A 19,594-nucleotide genomic window follows, 5' to 3' on the forward strand; every position below is an offset into this window, starting at 1 on the left:
TTATTGTCACATGTATAAAAAATGCAGTGATTAAGGTTGTTTTGCAAGCACACCAGTGGACAGCTCATACAAAGCACAACAAGCAAGACAGTGTGAAAGTGCAGAGTTACAGAGAGATCCAGCTGATGTGGAGCAAAGACAACATAATTTTACCATTGTAACAGGGAAAATAACTGTCCTTGAGCCTGGTGGTACATGATCTCACCCTTATGAATCTTCCTCCTTCCAGGGGAATGTGGAAGCAGGGGTTGAAGAAAGTTTGGTGGGGTGGGAGGAGGCTTTTAAAATGTTGGCTGCTTTTCCAAGACAGCTGGTGTTATAAATGGAGGGGATGGGGAGTATGCAATGATGAACTGATCAAGAAACAAGGAAACGGCGGCGCTGCCGGAGCCACTGTAAAGGCAGCACTGCCGCTGGTGTGGACCCTTGGGGCATGAGGAGCGGAGATACAGTGCTCCTGCAGGATCCAACTGCCCAGACAACTGCCATCAGCTCCACGAAGGCTTTGAACAGCCCATTAAAGGAGCCAACAGTAGTTTTATTTAAAATCCCACAATTGTGGGGTCTGCACCCAAGATGGTGGCACCTCTGACTGGCAGCAGCCACGAAGGGTTGCAGGCTCCATGGAAGCGGAGGACTGGCACAGGGCACCAGAAAGAGGGGAGACTATCCACCATCTGAGAAGGAGAAGCACAGGAGACAACCCATGGGACGGTGACATGGTGGCAGACCAGTGAGGGGGCTTTGCAGCTGAAAGACCAATGCTTCCAGTGAACTGCTGGTGACTTGAGGCAAGGAACCCAGAGGGTGGGGGCTGCTGGAGACTGCTTTCGGGAGACTCATGCCAGGCTGAGGACTGTTGGAGATGGACTCAAATCTGGCTGAAGGGTAAAAGGTATCAGAACAAGGAGGCGAAGGGATACCAAAGGCAAAGGTGCTGAAGGGTTCCTGACCATGTCGGAGGTTCAGATCTGGAGCTCGGATTGCTAATGGTTTGGATTGGCCTCTGTGTTGCTGGAAGGCACTGGAGGCGAATCTGTGGACACTTGATGACACTGGGGAGATGCTCTTTTGCTTCTCTTTCTCTGACTGTAAGAAGGCACTTCTGGCAATTTCTGCCGATGGTGAATCCAATATTGAAATGATCTCATCAATTATTTTCCTATTCTATAAATTTACTGAGGTCTTGTGTTCTTTTTCCATTTATTATTGACCACCTCCACCCCTCCCCCCACCAATAATCCTCTCTTGAATATGCTCATAAAATTAGTTTCTACACCCTTTAAAATAGAGAATATCCTCTGTCAAACAAATAATTTCTGTGTCCTGAATGACTTTCTCTTTATTTTGAGATGTAACTCTGGGTTGTAGACATTTCAGGCTAGTGGAAATGAACCTCGCATAGTAAAATAAAATTGCCCTTTGTTCTCACTGATCACTCTCTGTAATTCTGCACTGTATTGCAGTACAATGTATGGGTGGGTTGCCTTGACATTTTCTTCCCTGCAACTTTGTAATAGGTCATGCAACATCCATAGGAAGTAAAGAGGAACCTATGTTTTGGGTCTGGGCCCTTCGTCAGGGCTGCGTGACCTGCTGAATTTCTCCAGCACATTTGTGTATTACACTTGATCCAAGAATCTGCCGCCTTTCTTGTTTAACTTTGCACTGATTCAGGTTCTTTTCGTCATAATTCAACACTCTGAAACTGTCGTCTTATTCTTCTACTTTATGCAGTTGTATGAATTCTAGAGTTGATCTGCTTGACTGCTTGCCGAAGAACCCATCTCACTATGCCAGGTACAATATGACAAATCAACTGAAAGTCAAATTAGCTGGATTGCATGCAAAACGACTTCTGTGACTGTATCTGAGTTCTCTTTCTGATTTTCATTTACTACCAACATTTATGACGTATTTACCTGCCAGAGACCAATACAGTCAGCACAATTTGACTCGTTGTGAACAGCAAAGTTGTCCGGCAGGAACCGCCATCTGGCAGAAGGGTGTCAACATTCTCGACAGGAGAGAAGGGGTAAAAAATTTATCCTCAGAAGTACACTAAAGACCCAAGTGTTTTTTTTAAATATAAAATTGTATTTATCGTGAAGGAATATTATTCACAAAGTTTACACATTAAATTTATTACCGAATGAATTGTGAGATTTGCACAGCATTTTTGAGTTAAATTAGACCATCGTTCAAAACAAGCAGGAGTTCCTCACTTTTGCAGATCAGCTGATTAGCATCTGACAACAGCACGACACACCAACTCTTCTCCATGACATCCCAAATGAATGGCGATGGCCGTGACACCAGGGCAGCGATCCGATCCCCTCCTCTTTCGCTTTGAACGAGGGTGCAATAGCCACAGCCCAAAGTCACGTGGAGGTCATTCATTGCCACTGGAACAAACTTGAATGTTGTTTCTCGAATTTAAAATGAAATCTGGGATTTTTCCTCTTGTTATTGTTTTGAATCCGACGCAGTTTTAAGACATTTCTTAACAATTGTTTCAGGGTCCAGACAAGTGTCTAAACCGGCCAACAGATACGGGGCAAAAAGAGTGGTTCGTGAATTGGTCAGGATGGGACGAATGAAATGAACAAAATAACAACAAACTTAAGATTAAAAAAAAAACCTCAGTCATTCCGAATCCATAATTTGAGTTTTTATTCCAATATACATTTATCTCCAGGCAGTAAATCCGCTGATTAACAATTCTTTTGACTGATGTCATTTGGATAAGGTCGGCGTTACTGTGGAAAACTTCAAAGTCAGTTTCCTTTACATAGGCCACAACCAGACGTGCAGAAACTATGCAGTTTTTAAAAAAAATCACAGCTTATCGATTGGGCAAGGAAACGTTATTCAGTAGCAGGCTACGATTAAATTCAAACGAGGCTGATTGGACCCTGGCGGTGGCAAAAGTGTTTGGGTTCCAGTGGTTGCCTGGTAACATTGTAACAATCCGCTGTATCCGTCTCGGCAGCGCGGACGCTTCCGTGACGCGGCGGCAAGGAGACTCAGGGGATGGCACGCCCGGTGGAGAAGATACCAAAGGATGCGGTGCAACAACTGGCCATTGAACGGGAGACGATCAGGAAAGAACGACGCAGTCAGAAACTGTACACCAACTTCAATATCAACTTCCGCACGAAATGTAAGTGAGATGGAAAAGTGCGCCGGATGGGAGCACATGAGACTCTCGACACGCGTCAAGGAACATTAGACAATTTCAGTAAGTTTAAGATTTCAAAATACTTCCAACTCTTTTAAATGTGCACACAAGGAGACCATGGCAACATCACACTGAACATGGACGGTAGGTTATTCTGCAGCAGTGGCGCATCCATTGGATGAGATCCTCATTGGTTGAATCAAAGAATGGAGAAAGGATTTAGGTAGGATTTTAGGACAAAATTAACTGAAGTGTAGCCACCTTTGTCATGCAGAAAGCAGCAGACACACCAATTGTAGTAAGTTTCAGCAATCGAAGATGATCACATCAACTGCTTCAGAGTTGTTAAGGATAACTATAAACCAGGACACAAAAATAATTTTTATTGGAGATGAATAAATTAAGGTTGCATTCATTTTGTTGGTAGGACCATACTTCACTCTAAATAACATCAGTAAAGTTTTTTTTTGTTCGTGATTTCCTGGCTAAACATGTACCCTGTATTTATTTTCTCAACAGTTCATTGTATTACAGGAAAACCTAATGTTCGTGATGTGGATATGGAGGGGGAGGAGGATCGTATGTACCTTTACTTATTTTAATCCAATAATGTTCTTATGGTATGCAAAAGGTTAGATTGTACTTATAATTAATGCATACATCTATAATAATCTTTCAGAGCACTTATCAAGAATTCTAAGGCGGAACATTTTGGAACCAAAGATGAAATATACAATGCCACAAACAGAAGCTCAGGAGATTGGTTGGATAACTACTCCACTGGTAAGGACCTAAAGTTCCCTGGGAAAAAACCCAAAGAAATTAGGCGTAAAAATCTGACATTAAATGTAGATTGAGGCTGCAGAATTCTCCAGCAAGAGTTTGACAGTTACAATGGAACAATTTCAGACGTTCAAAACCTCTAAATTGATTTTGCAGTCACAATGCTAAACACAATTCTGATGTAAAACTCTGTTCAGTTTGAAGTGTTGATTAAATGATGACGTTAAGAATTGTCATCGACAGAAGTGCAGTGAACAGATACATTGCACTTGGTCAGGATGGGACGGATGAAATGAACAAAATAACAACAAACTGAAGATTAAAAAAAACCTCAGTCATTCTGAATCCATAATTTGAGTTTTTATTCCAATATACATTTACCTTCAGGTAGATTCTTCCTTGTTGCAGCTACATAGGTACATAAAACACACTAACAAGTATAAATTAAATTAACATAAATTAATAAAAAGAGAATAAATATAAAAGGATAGATAAATATTCACAATTGTAGTGCAAAAAATTGCTGTTTTGTTAGTGCAGACATGTCTTTGGAGTCATTTATGGTTAGGGTAGTACAAGGATGTTCTAGAGCCAGACAGCTGTTGAATGAAAATAATTTTTGAACTGACAAGTGTCAGACTTCTGTACCTCTTGCTTGGAGGGAGCAGCAAGAAGAGATTGTGAACAGGGTGATAAAGATTCTTTATGATGTTGGCTGGCCTCTTGAAGCAGCTCCTCACAGATGTCTTCAATGGATGGGTGGTCCGTGCCTGTGATGACTTGGCTAGGATTGCCTCTTTCTTCTGTGTTCTTAGACATTTGAGTTTGCAAACCAGGTCATGAAGCAACCAGATTCAAATTTATTGACAGAGTACACATATGACATTCAGTGCCCTTCATAATGTTTGGAACAAAGGCACTTATTTCCTTTATTTCCCCCTATGCTCCACAATTTTAAATTTGTTATCAAACCTTCACATGAATGTGCACATTCCAGATTTTATATAAGGTTAATTATAGACATTTTTGTTTGTCCACGTAGAAATTACAGCACTTTTTATACATCATCCCCTTGTCTCAGGACACCATAATGTTTGGGAAATTTGGCTTCACAGGTGTTTATGAGTACTCAGATGTATTTAATTGCTTCATTGGTACAGGTATAAGAGGGGTGGGCTTGCTTCTAAGCTTTGGATCACCTTTGGAGTCTGTAGTTACCATTTTTCAACATGAGGATCAGATTGTGCCAATGAAAGTCAAAGAAGCCATTATGAGGCTGTAAAACAAGAATAAAGCAATAACAGCCATCACCCAAACCTTAGGATTACCAAAACCAACTGTGCTTTTAAGTGTACCTGAGTACTCACAAACATTATGGTGCCCTGAAATGGGGGAACTATGTATTGTATAAAATGTGCTGTAATTTCTACATGCTCAAACCAAAATGTATACAAATAACCTTGAATAAAATCTGGAATGTGCACTTTAATTACATGTGAATTATATGATAACAAATTTAAAACTGTGGAGCACAGGGGCAAATAAAGGAAAAAAGTGTCTTTGACCCAAACATTATGGAGGGCTCTGTATAACCCTGAGATTCTTTTTCCTGCAGACAGAGTTACCACTTACTGGCAGTACAACAAAAACCTGACTCAGTGTTCATATATCAGTAAACAAACTGTGCAATACAGAGAAAACAAATCAATAAAGTGCAAAAGAGTCCTTATATAAGTGATTGAGTTTATTGTTGAGGAGTCTGATGGTGGAGTGGTAGCAGCTGTTCTTAAACCTGGTGGTGCAGTCTTATGGCACCCATACCTCTTTCCCGATAGCAGCAGCAAGAACAGAGCAAGGGCTGGGTGGTGTGGATCCATGAATGATTGCTGCTGCTCTCCGACAGCAGCATTCCCTACAGATGTTCTCGATTGTGGGGAGGGTTTTGTCCAGGATGTCATGGGCTGTATCCACTACCTTTTTTGTAGGGGTTTATGTTTGGGGCTTTTGGTGTCCCCATACCAAACCATGATGCAGCCAGTCATCACACTTTCCACCACACACCTGCAGAAATTTGCCGGGGTTTCTGATGTCATACCAAACCTCTGCAAACTCCTGAGGAAGTAGAGATGCTGATGTGCTTTCTTCATGATATTTGTGTGTTGAGTCCAGGAAAGATCCTCCAAGAAAGTGATTCCCAAGAATTTAAATGTGCTCACCCTCTCCACCTCCCAATGATCACTGGATTGTACACCTCTTGTTTTCCCTTCCTGAAGTCAACAATCAACTACTTGGTTTTGGTGACATTGAGTGCGAGGTTGTTGTTGCTGCACCATTCAGCCAAGTTTTCAATCTCCCTCCTGTATGCTAACTCATCTCCCATTTTTATAATACCCACTACTGTAATGTCATCAGTGAATTTGTAGATGGTGTTAGTGTTGTATTGAGCCACATAGTCATAGGTGTATAGTGATAAAACAGGTGTGACAGTATATAGATATGTTTTTGGGAGATGAATTGGCCAGGTTGTTAATATAGGTTACATACAAACACTTCAAAACAAATCTTATGTAAAATACTGGAGCTCTGCTCATGCTAGACATGTCGGCCCCAGAGCCTTTGCAAAAGTTTTGGAGAGTGCCCAAGAGACTTCACTAATGGATTGTTGTTCACAAAAATGCAACAGATGAAAGAACTTGTCAGAGCCGCAGGCTGTTTGAAGAGGAACTTGCTGTTCTAGGAGGGTCATGTGGTTTTGCAAGCAGAGAGAAAACAGGCTTTTCTCTCAGAGAGTGGTAGCTGTGTGGAATGATCTTCCGGGAGAAATAGTGGCGGCGGAGTCAATTGTATTATTTAAGAAAAGGTTGGACAGGTATATGGATGAGAAGAAGATGGAGGGTTATGGGCATTGTGCAGGGAGGTGGGATTAGAAAGGGGTGTTTGGTTCGGTGCGGACTAGAAGGGCCTAATGGCCTGTTTCCGTGCTGTAATTGTTATGTTATGTTAGAGAGAGACAGACAGACAGAATTCAGTTCTACAGTGTTACAGTCAGCAGCAGCAGCTGGGACTGGAACAGGACAAGCTGGAAAGCTTGTGGGAAACCCCATTTGGAAGATGGGTTGTGAGGGCTTAGTTCAGTCTGGTCAAAGCCCTTGTGGTTCATGCAAGAGGAGAGGACTGGCTATCTAATGTTTCACTTGAAATAGGAGAAACAAAAAAGGAACTCTGTGGTGACCTGAAAGAAAGAACTTATCATTCTGGAGAACCATGAGAGGGAAAGTTTCTTCGGCAAGACACTGAAGTGGCTGATTAAAAAGGAATCAGTTGTGGGTGTCCAGCGTACAACAAATACCTCTCTGAAAACCAACAAGAACTTTCCTGAGTGGTAACCATTTACCTTTCAAGCACCAAAGCCTGTTGAAGATTCATAAATGTTAAATTCTGTGCACAATACAAGAATTGTCTGCAACCATTGAACTTAAGAGGAATGAGAAGTGAGATTGGATTGTGAATCAAAGAACTTTTCTGAACTTACACACACATTACATACACGTGCACTTAGAATTAGAAGGGGGTTGTTAGGTTAGTTAAGTCAATAGTGATAAGTTAAAGTGTGATTCTGTTTTCATGTTTAAAGATAATTAAAAGCAACTTTTGTTTAACTAACTATTTGTCTTGATGAATATTGCTGCTGGGTTTTGGGGTCCTCTGGGCTTGTAACACAATGGGCTAAGGATGCAGCCTTGTTGTGCTCCAGTACTGATGAAGATTGTGGAGGAGATGTTCTTATCTTCCTCACTGATTGTGGTCTGGAGGTGAGTAAATCCATAATCCAATTACACAGTGGGGTGTTGAGTCCCAAGTCTTGGAGTTTGCTGATCACTTTTGAGGGAATTATGGTCTTAAATGCTGAACTGTACTCAATAAAGAGCATCTTGATGTATGCATCTTTGATGTCCAGGTATTCTAGGGCTTTGTGTAGAGCCTTTCCTCTGAACACATGTAGATGTTCAATGGCATGTTCAATGACTTGGCAAATCTCAGACATCCTAGATGTGGCTACTTCATGTCTGCCTCAGGGTGCTAGCTCCCCATCATAACATTGCAACAGATTTTGAGGTGAACGGTCCCAGTCTTTTTCCCAGGATAAGGTTAGGGTTAAGGCATAGTTTTAATGTGAAAGAGGAAAGATTGAAAGGGAACCCAAGAGTGGAGGAAGTGGCAGAGGTGGGTATAATGACAGCATTTAAAAGTACAGGTATGTGCTGCTTAACATTTGTTTGGGAAACGTCTGATCCCATATACATCCATGGTCTAATAATTATTCAGTTACCCAGAGCAAGTCTGCAGCAATTTATAAAAAACAATCACTAGCTATAGGAAATTGTATACAGTATACCCAAACTGATCACACTGTCCCACTCTCTCTCAACAGTCCCATGTCAATGCCCACACTGATCCCTACTTGTAAATAAAAGGTTTACTCTACAGTATCCCATATAGCTTTGCTCAGTATATAATATGGTGTTTGCACAACGTCTACATCACATAATGCCCAATTTCACAGAACATATTGTGGATGTTAAACAGCTCATACCTGTAATTTAAACAGGTACATGGATAGGAAGGGTTTACAGCAGGTAGTCTCAACTTTATTTTGGCAACCCCCCCCCCCCCCCCAGGACTCTCCAGTTTATGGACCCCCTTCCTTGTGAAGCATTACGTGGACAAGTTGAACTATATAGCTCTATGACCTCAATAAAACTGCAGCCTTCCGTTATTGTTTGTGATCAACAATGCTGTTTGTTTTTTTAAATTTCAGATTTGTTTAGTTAACTGAATTTTAAATCTCCAAGTCAAATTTGATTTTGTACCTCAGAACCACCAGAATATGTCTTTGGAATATCAGTCCAGTAACATTGTGCTATCAGATGAGCACAGAACATTACATGCCACTTTGGCCCTTCTAGTCTGTGCAGAACCATTAATTTTACCTAATCCCACTGACCGACATCCAGTCCATAGCTCTCCATAGCTCTCCTATCCATATACCTGTCAAATTCTTCTTAAATGTTAAAATTGAGCCCACATTCACCACTTCAGCTGACAGCTCGTTCTATACTCCCACCACACTCTGTGTGAAGAAGTTCCCCCTAAACTTTTCCCCTTTCACCCTTAACCCATGTCGTCTCATTTGTATTTCACCTACCCTCAGTGGAAAAAGCCTATCTACATTTACTCTGTCTATCTCCCTCATAATTGTAAATACCTCTATCAAATCTCCCCTCATTCTTCTACACTTCAGAGAATAAAGTCCTAACCAGTTTAACCCTGTAACTCAGTTCCTGAAGTCCGGGCAACATCCTAGTAAATATTCTCTGCACTCTTTCTATCTTATTGATATCCTTCCTGCAGTTAGGTGATCAAAACTCCAAACAGTACTCCATATTTGGTCTCACCAATGTCTCGTACAACTTTACCATAACATACCAACTCCTATGCTCAACTCTTTGATTTATGAAGGCCAATATGCCAAAAGCTCTCTTTCCAACTCTATCCACCTGTGATGCAACTCTCAGGGAATTATGTATCTGTAATCCCAGATCCCTCTGTTCTACTGTACTTCTTAGTGCCCTATCATTTACCGTGTATGTCCTTTTTTGGTTTGTCCTTTCAAAACCTCACCCTTGTCTGCATTAAATTCTATCTGTCATTTTTCAGTCCTTTTTTCCACCTGGTCAAAATCCCTCTGCAAGCTTTAAAACCTTTGCTGTCCTCAACACCTCCAATCTTAGTGTCACCTGCAAACTTGCTCATCCAATTGACCACATTATTGTCCAGATCATTGATATACAGAAGATGACAATCAACAATGATCTCAGCACCGATCCCTGAGGCACACCACCAGTCACAGGCTTCCAGTCTGAGAAGCAATCATCCACCACTACTCTCTGGCTCCTCCCATCCAGCCATTGTCGAATCCAGTTCACTACTTCACCATGAATACCTAGTGTCTGATCCTTCCTGACCAACCTCCCATGTGGGATCAATGGTAGGATACCAAACACGAGAGATGCAGATGCTGGAACCTGGAGCATAAAATAAATGACTGAGTCCCTCCAGCAGATTGATTTGTGATATTATGTGACTCTAGAAGGTATTTCAGGATGGCATGCCTTATTTTTATTTATTTTGTGAAGTCATGGTTCCTTCGTGATTCTGCTAATACAAAAAATGAATATTAAAGTGTGTCTACAGACTGGAATACAGCTTATTCACAAAGACTCCAACCAGTTAAAAAATATTACTTCCTACAGATTTATTCAGATCCACGTGATCGGAGATTGAACTTTCCTCACCAAAGTAATGAAATTACAAAGTTTATGGCTCAGTTCTTCAAGCAAAAGGATAACTCTGAAAAATAATCCTGGCCACACAACCATTCTTTTAAGTTACCTGCTGAACATCAGTTATTGCAGGATTTTGTGAATCCTATAGGTTGAATGTGAGGGCAATTCTAGTTTTACATTTTTTCTAATGTAAAATGTGAGGCAATTAAATTTTGCATGTTTTTTAGAGAATAAACATGCATAATAGCTGGAAAATAGCTTGGTTTATTTACATTGTTCAAACTGCATGGGTTAAGTTGAAAATAGGATGTATTCATTCATATGCAAGAAAAAAATACATCATTGTGTTTTATGGTGCTCTTGTATAATACAGATGCCAAAAACTATGGCTTCAGTGTTGCTGGGTAGGATCTGAACCCATGGCTTGCATTCCCCATTCCTCTAAAGTAATCTGTTTGCAGATAGACAACTATCTCACTATCCTGGAAATAAGTATGGTGGCATTAGTGACCAAAATGTCTTGATCAATCTACTGTTGAACCCTCATTTACATGGTTTCAAGTTGTACTGGTTGACATACTCTTGGAGACACAGGAGGGACTGCAGATGCTGGGATCTGGAGCACAAAAAGCTGGAGGAACTCAGCATGTTGAGCAGCATCATTGGGAAAAAATGGTCAATGCTTTGGGATGGAACCCTTCATCAAGACTTCAATACATGTTTGAGTTTTACAGTCCTTCACTAAGACCAAGCATGATACTTGGTCTTGATGTAGGGTTCTGACCTGAAACATTTATCTTTTTCCTCCTGCTGAGTTCTTCCAGCAGATTGTTCTTTTTTTTGCTACAAGTACACATGCTTTATTCAGTTTAACTTAGTTCCTGGCTTCTTAGGATGTCCACACCCAACCTCTTTCTCACCACCCCCAGCTCCAACATCATAATTTTAGCAATTAGTGTTTGCACATAACTTGAAATCTCCAGTCACATTACTCCTACCACCTGACTTACTGGTAACAGCTGTTTGATTCCTCTCTTGTAATTTATCACTTTGGTATGTTTTCTTTGCACTTCTTTCATGGCCAATATAAGTTTCCTGGTGAGGTACCAATAACCACTTACAATACTCCTGCCATTTTCTAACCAGGGCTTTGTAAAGTTGTAGCCTGATATCTATCCCATTATACTCCAGTCTTCTAGATATAAAGACATGCATTCCATTAGTCTTTTTAAGTATGAACATTCCCACAATTTAATGACCTTTAGTGGATAAATAACTTCACCACATTTATACAATATTTTAAAAGTTACTGATATTACATTCATTTAAATGGTATTTGTTGTGGACAATTATTGAGTGAACAAAAACTAACAAGAATTAATTTGCCTTACACGGACCACATGATATGTATTAAAATTACACTCACCATCTTGTGTGGAATCCTTTCGTAGAAATATTAAAATGTTTAATATGAAATTTAACTTGTGTGAAATTGAAACAAAATGTGCTAAAGTGTTAGCATTGGTTATTTTTAAAAAAATCTGATTTCATCTATCTTCAATCTTTTTTACTATGTTATCTGTTAATGCAGCCGATTTGTGAATGTAAATCATGGCCTCGATTCTTTTAGGAGAAATTTTAAATCATTTTCATTCTAGCCTAAGCTGGTGAGTCTATTAAAATATTTTATATGCACATGAGGATATGGTTTCATCATCAAAATTGCAGCAAAGTATTTTAGGCAAAGTGCAAAACTGTTTTAGGATCCCCATCTAAAATCTTCTCAAGAAGAACTTTTGCTTAAGATTCTATTCAAAAAAGATATTCTGCATTTACTCTGGGTTTGCAGAAGTTCACCCTCGCTACAACTTTACAGGTTTTATTTCTGGACTCAATGGCCTCCACATTTGCACCTTATTATTAGTGATTCATCCCCAACATACTCTACTCCAGGCTCATCACCTACATGAATGTAAAGGGCATCAGATGACTCGGAATGCCATCACTCTGAAATCTTCCTCTAAACTCACGTCCTACTGACTTGTGTATTAATCTTCATTCCACCATTGTTGCAGTTATAAATTTCTGTAACTTTCTACCTAACTATTATATGGGAGCACTTAGAACATAGAATATTACAGCATAGTACAGGTCCTTCTCCCCACAATGTGCTCATCACCTATATAAACCTATTCAAAATCTAAACCTTCCCTACCTCACACCCATAATCCTCTATTTTTCTTGCATCCATGTGCCTGTCCAAGTGTCTGGTCACTATTATACCAGCCTCCATCATCACCACTACCCATGACAATGCATTCCAAGGACTCTCTAAAAAAAAACCCTGATGACTCCCTTAAACTTTCCTCCTCTCACATACAGGTGTCTTGTGGTATTTGCTACGGTCGCCCTGGGAAAAATGCGCTGGCTGTCCACCTTATCAATGCCTCACATAATCTTATAGCCATCTATTGTCACCTCTCACCCTTCTTTGCTCCAAAGGAAAAAGCCCTAGATCTGTTAACCTTGTCTCATATGACTTGTTCTCCAATCCAGGCAAAGTCCTGGTAAATCTCTCCATCCTTTCTAAAGCTTCCACATTCTTTCTGTAATGAGGCAACCAGAACTAAACACAATATTCCAAGTGTGATCTAACCAGAGTTTTATACAGCTGCAACATTACCTCTTGACACTTGAACTCAATTCCGTTACTAATGAAGACCATTGTCGCGGTTGTGTACTTACTTGCCTTGGGAGCAGTGCCGGTCACCGCTAGTGATATATCTGGGGCAGCGATAATTGAACTTGAGCAGCAAATGGCAGCACTCTCTACGCTAAAGTCCAGGTTTTGACACCCAACAGAATTACTCCTGTTGGCCTAGTTGGAATTGTGCTGGTCAAGGATGTGGTAGAGGTGACGGGTGGCATATTTATTGCATGCACCAGAGATTTGATGCTGCTACCTGTTTGTGTCAGCCATCTTGTGACTTCTACAAATGGCAGCTGGGAAACAACCAGGCCCGGGACTAGAGGCAACTGCAGCTCATAGGCACTTCAGCCACTGCCTCTTAAAGACCATCTCTCAGGTGTGCAATTTCTTGTCAATTCCAGAGCAGACATTTCTGTGGTCCATCCAACCACTGAATAGTGCAGACACCTTAATATGTCACGTGTTCTGTCGGCTGCAAACTTATTCAGACATATGGCAAGAGGTTACTCACACTAGATTTTAGTCTCAACAAACCGTTTTCATGGTTGCAAATATGGCAAATTCCATTTTGGGGGCAGATTTTCTGTCACATTTTTCGCTGCTGGTGGATTAAAAAAAAATCACTGTGTCATGGACCGCAGCACTTATATGTGCAAGTGAGCTGTATTTGTCATCTCTCCAATGTTGTCGCCCACCTGATGAGCCTCCCACCTGGCTCTTGCCCTTTCTGAGCCTTGCTCAAGCATTTCCTCGCCTAGTGACCCCATTGTATCACCATAGAGACATTAAATGTGCAGTAACCCACTACATAGAGACCCAGGCAAGGTCCTCTGGTTGCATCTGGAGTCCCCCGGATCGTCTTAAAATCTTGAAAGCGGAATTTGACTACATGCAGGAGCTAGAGATAGTTTGCAGATCTGACAGCTGCTGGGTGTCGCCATTACATATGGTTTCAAAGAGGTTCCCAGGGGATTGACAGCCTTGTGGTGACTATCGTATGTTCAACAATTCCACCATTCCTGACCGATACATTTCCAATTTACAAGATTTCTCAGCAAACCTGCACTCAAACGTGTCTTTGAAAAAATAGATCTGGTGCATTCTCACTATCAAATGCCAGTGAGCCTTTCTGATGTAACCAAACACCAGTAATTACTCCTTTTGGCATGTTTGAATTTCTGCGAATGCCATTCGGTCTGTGGAATGCAACTCAGACATTCCAGCGGTTTGTGGACCACATACTCTCTGGCCTTGATTTTGTATATATCAACGATATTCTTGTATCGAACGTGGATGAAGAGGAACATAAGCATCATCTCACTGTTCTAGAGACTTGATGAATTTGGCATTGTGATCAATCCAAATAAATGTGTTTTTGGTGCTGCTTAACTTATATTTTTGGGACATAGGGATACCAGGCATGGTATCTTGCCGATGGAATTAAAGTGCAAGAAATTAGAGGTTTTTTTCTGCACCCGTTACATTTGGCCAGTATGACTTTTTTTTAGGGATGTTGAATTTCTATTGCCATTTCCTGCCAAATGCAGCAGCATCTCTCTTACCCCTTAACGCACAACTTAAGGGATCTGTTAAGTCCATTTCTGAAAATAACATTTGAATTTGGGCGATGATGCCGTTTATGCTTTCAACAATGTGAACACTGCACTTGTGAATACCATGATGCTTGTACACCAAAAGCTCTCTCTTACCACGGATGTCCCTGATAGTGCCATGAGAGCGGTGTTAGAACAAAGAGTCAGTGAGAAGTTTAAACCTATGGCGTTCTTTTCAGCCAAGCTGTCACTGACGCAAGTGAAATATAGCATGTTCAGGTGAGAACTCCGAGCCATCTATTTTGCAGTGAAGCATTTCCGTTTCTTGTTGGAAGGTCGCCCTTTCACCATTTATTCAGACCACCAGCCTCTTACACAAACCACGTGAACAAGTGCACTCCTCTACTTGCCACAGGAAATTCAGCACCTGGACTTCATCTTACAATTCTCCCGACATACAGCACATCTGAAGGAAGGCAAATGCCATGGCCGATGCCCTGTCCAGGTGTGACATCGGGGCCTTACGATGACTTCCATCATTTTCATTGCCATGGTTCATGCACATCTGATAATGCCAGATCAACACAGGTCTCCATCTATAAGATGTGCGTCTGGATGAATCGAGTGAAACACTGGCTTGTGACTTTTCCACAGGGAGACCTAGGCCTTTTGCACCAACGGCAATGTGGTAAGATTCTTGAGGTTCTTTATAACTTGTCTCATCTGCTAGGAGAATGTCAATCAAACAGATTACAGAAAGCTTTACCTGGCCTCACATTAAGCGGGATGTTGGATATGGACAAGAACCTGCTTGATGTGTTATCAGTCCAAAGTCTCCAGACACACAAAATCCAGGCTTGGAGATTTTTGTTCCTGATTCCTGTTTCTATCATGTGCACCTGGACTTGGTTGGTCTGCTTCCACTATCCAGAAGATATACTTACCTGTGCACAAGTGAGCACCGGGCTACCAGGTGGCAAAAAGCCATTCCTGTCACCAACATCTCTGCGGAGACTATCGCTCTGGCTTTCGTGGATTTCTGGGTTCTGTCTTTCAGTGTTCTGGGCACCATTATGACAGACCGAGGGTCTCAGTTCAAGTCAGCGTTGTTCCAAGCATTCACTGATCTTTTGGGCACCAGCGCATTCGGATTAAACCCCAACATCCACAGGCCAACAGCCTTGTTAATTGTTTTCACTGCCAATTAAAAGCAGCAATGACAGCAGGTGGCAATGTATCTCTGTGAACCGAGCATTTGCCCATAGTTCTCTTTGACGTATGTACTGCCATAAAAGTGGACCTTGGATGTTCAGTGGCAGAAATGGTATATGACACCATGCTGACACTGCCCAGTGAATTTCTGAATCCAGGTCCCAGGTCAGCGCTCGATGATCCAGGGAGTTATGTTGACCTTCTTCAGGAAAGCACGTGGTTGCTTAGACCTACATGACATGCATCACCTGCAATATGTGCCGGCCACTGTTTGCAGACAACTTCAACCCATTTACATCGGACCTTTTGAAGCTGTACAAAGCCACCCAAAGACTTTTGTGAGTGACAGAAATGGGAAAGCTGACACGGTTTCCATTGACAGATTGAAGTAGGCGTATATCAACGGTCCATTTTCTGTCACTGCCAACATCGAAGGAACAATCACACCCCTCCCAGTTGGTGCATTCACTGCCCACCTTGCAGTACCAAATGAGGTTGGGCCAGATTGTCAGCCCTCCAGACTGTTACATAGCGGGCCAGATCCAATCAGTCACCGGAGGCTGAGAGGAGGGCTGTCGTGGTCGTATATTTACCTGCATCAGGAGCAGTGCTGGTCACTGCTTGTGACATATCTGGGGTGACACGTGAGAGTAGCAGAGCGCATGTGCAGGTCTGAGGTATGTGCCATGTGTTATCTGAGGTATATCTCATTTGGTCCTGGGGACTTATCAATGCTAATGTTTTTAAGAAGATCCTGCATGTCCTCATTCTTAATATCAACTTGCTCCAGCACATAAGCTTGTTTTATACCAGGGGTGGGTAACCTACGGCCTGTGAGCCGAATCTGGCCCGCAATCCAAATTTATTTGGGCCACAACCCAATGCGTTCGCCTGATCACCCTCAGCCACTCCAACATACACCATTCACCACACTAAAATGTCAGCCTTTGTCATCGGTGGCCCCAGGGACTGTGCGCGTGGATTAAACATCCCTCAGCAAAGGAAATACTTTGTGGCTATATAAATGATGCCTGTTACTTCAGCGTCGTAAACTGGGCAGTGAAGTTCACATGGAATGCTCACTGAAGTCTCTCCACATTGTTATAATCAGCAATCATCAACCATAACACTTTCTGCCCCTGGAAAAAGTACTCAGCCTGGCGGTCCTGGGAACACGCTTCATTCAGTGGCCAGCTGTCCAGCCCTTGATCCCAGGCCACACACCCACCGGTGAATGTGGAGCTGGGTGAACAACAGGACAAATCTTTCAGAGGAACTCTAAAGCACGCCCTCCCCTCCGAGCCACTGCCGCTACCCTCAGCCCTCTCCAAGCTGTTCGCTCTCCCCGCTCCTGAGCTGCCCCCTCTCCTGTGAGCTGCCCCACCTCCCCTGAGCCGCTCAAAAAGTGCAAAGCCTGATGTCTGTGGGATGCTGCGATGTTCCATCTTCTGACTCCGGCTGCAAGAAAAACTCACTTAGCACAAAGAAAATTTTGTTCATTCGGAAGTCGGATTTACCTCACATACCTGTAGTTCAAAACACAGAAAAATTAAATAAAAGCAGGAGATCCGGATCAAAGCAAGAAGATGAGAGGAATACACAATAGTTTCTGCTAAGAAAGATTCAAGATGCTGTATTCAACAAATTTATTTAGGTTTAAAGTTTTGCAACAAAAATAATTGTTACTGATTAATTTTAAACTAACTGAACTATTTGAAGAAATATTTAAAAGCAACCAAGTTTAAATGACAGTTTGCACCACTCCAAATGCCTGTCTGAAATATTTATATCCAGCAAGGGATGATTTTAATCACTCCTGCTAAGTAGTTCGTTCTACCTGTGGTTCAGATTGATAGCACAACTCCTTGAGATGATGTTTTACTGTTGGCATCAACAACTATGTCACCTTAATATCAAAATGCTTTCAAACAACAAACAAAATCAAGTTTCCCACTGATTGAGCTGCTTTCTGTTTTGGGGTTAGTTATTTGTTTTCACTGTGACTAATTTTTATCCTTCTTGACTTTTTAAAATTTTTTTTGTCATTTTAATGACCAACTTGTGATTTTGGGGCAATTCCAGATTTGAAGATGCCTTCCCTGACCTGAAATGGATCGTTGTAATTTTTTGGAAGGAATACGGTTGATCTCATTTCTTGAACTTTTTCTGTGGATTGGTTTTTGATAAATTATCATTAGTTATATTCATACATTGTACATTACGTACTTCAAGCAGAGACCATCGAAAACTTAAATTACAATGTCTGTGTTTCAGTATTTAATTTATAGTAGCATCAGCCCATCCATGGTAGCAGGTTGCCCACCCCTGTTCTATACTGACCTCATACTGTCCCAAGTTCATCTCTCTAGTGAACAGTGAAGCAAGTATCCATTTAGGACCTCCCCTACCTCCAGGCAAATGTTGCTTCCTTTATCCTTAAGCAGTTCACTCTAGTCATCCTTCTGTTCTTTACATATGCAGAGAACATTTTTGGACTTTCCTTAATCCTAGTTGCCAAGGTCTTCTCATGCCCCTTCTAATTCTCCCAATCCTTTCTTCAGTTTCTTCCTGGCTACCAAATAATTCTCATGAGCCCTTCCTGTCTTTTGCTTCCTAAACCTTATGTCTGCTTCCTTCTTCTTCTTAACTAGCTTTTTCACCTCTTTTGTCAACCATGGTTCCCTTATTCACCCATCATTTTCTGGTCTCCTGTCAAACCTACCAGAACCTGGCGCAAGTGGTCCTCAAGCACCCTCCACATTACTTCTGTGCTTTTCCCCAAAAACATCTGTTCCCAATTGAATCTCCCCAGTTCCTGCCTCATCCCGTTGTAATTTGCCCTTCCCCAATTAATTACTTTATAATTTTTTTCTACTATCCTTGTCCTTAGCCATAAGAAAGCTCCTCCCAACAGAATCCAAAGTGGTATACTTGTAATTGAGAGGAGTGGCCTCAAGGGTGCCCCGCACTACCTGTTTGCTTGTCTTTCATTTCTCTTTAAGGGCAACATGGGAGGGACAATAAATGCTGAACTTCTCAGTGCTGCCCAATTCAAATAATTAATCTTTTAAATGCTGTGCCAGTACAAAGCCGTAGGTTCAGAATGTTTGGAGAAGCATGGACATCATGGAGTCATGATTCATTAGGACCAATCTAATAATGAAAGGAGTCAGGACAATGTCATATCACACAAAGGAACGGACTTTAAAAATTTTTTTAGACATATAGTAGCCCCATTGAACCCATGTGGCCCAATTACGTCTGAATGATGTACATCTTCTTTATGTTTTTGAATAGCCCCTGGAGAAAACATGGAAAACAAACAAACTACTTACAGACAGCGTGGGATTTGAACCCCAGTTCCGATCGTTGGCGCTGTAAAGGCATTGCGCTAACCGCTAGGTCAACCATGCCACCCAACTTGGAACACAGACAACTTCTTAAAAACATTTTTAAGAAAGCAGAAATCCTATTGATTTGCGTAAAATAGAATCAAATGATCTGAGGTGGTTGACATTGAAATTACTCCGTAAGCCTTTGACAGATTATTAAACTCCATCCTAACTTTAGCATTTATCAAAGTTTTGCTTCTGAATGTGAATGTCACAAATATCATAACATTTTATATGTTTTAACTGTATTAAATAGAAACATAAAACAAAGGATTAAAGAGTATTACTGAATGTCAAATTGCAGTGCTGACTTCTCAGCACTAAGAATGCTGGGGAATTCCATCAAGCTCCTGTTCAACTGTTAGATTCTAGGCAAAAGTCCTGTGATGAAGTCCTGCTAGGAAGTCACTTGGTGA

The 19,594-nt window shown here is 41.4% G+C and overlaps 1 protein-coding gene across 4 annotated transcripts; it reads left to right on the top strand.

Moving 5' to 3' along the window:
* The first annotated feature begins 1,776 nt into the window (after positions 1–1,776).
* On the top strand, positions 1,777–19,355 carry cfap144 (cilia and flagella associated protein 144). Of its 4 annotated transcripts, none has more exons than XM_069888066.1 (5): positions 1,777–1,800; positions 2,993–3,163; positions 3,701–3,760; positions 3,861–3,964; positions 10,279–10,566. In XM_069888066.1, the coding sequence occupies exons 2-5, from the start codon at positions 3,034–3,036 to the stop codon at positions 10,384–10,386; spliced, it is 402 nt and encodes a 133-aa protein (XP_069744167.1). In that variant the 5' UTR covers positions 1,777–1,800; positions 2,993–3,033; the 3' UTR covers positions 10,387–10,566. The 4 variants fall into 4 exon arrangements, with proteins under 4 accessions (XP_069744167.1, XP_069744174.1, XP_069744161.1 ...); XM_069888073.1 differs by lacking the exons at positions 1,777–1,800; positions 10,279–10,566 and adding exons at positions 1,833–2,035; positions 19,084–19,355; XM_069888060.1 differs by lacking the exon at positions 1,777–1,800 and adding an exon at positions 1,863–2,035.
* Positions 19,356–19,594: the final 239 nt, after the last annotated feature.

Source organism: Narcine bancroftii, chromosome 1 (genome assembly GCF_036971445.1).
Source record: "Narcine bancroftii isolate sNarBan1 chromosome 1, sNarBan1.hap1, whole genome shotgun sequence".
Classification (NCBI taxonomy): domain Eukaryota; kingdom Metazoa; phylum Chordata; class Chondrichthyes; order Torpediniformes; family Narcinidae; genus Narcine; species Narcine bancroftii.

What these genes read in the sequence shown, in the direction of transcription:
- cfap144 (XM_069888066.1), top strand. Translation starts at nt 3,034, where the DNA reads ATGGCACGCCCGGTGGAGAAGATACCAAAGGATGCGGTGCAACAACTG. An exon ending in TATGGAGGGGGAGGAGGATC is followed by an intron (nt 3,761 to 3,860) that starts GTATGTACCTTT and finishes ATAATCTTTCAG; the next exon opens with AGCACTTATCAAGAATTCTA. An exon ending in GTTGGATAACTACTCCACTG is followed by an intron (nt 3,965 to 10,278) that starts GTAAGGACCTAA and finishes TACTTCCTACAG; the next exon opens with ATTTATTCAGATCCACGTGA.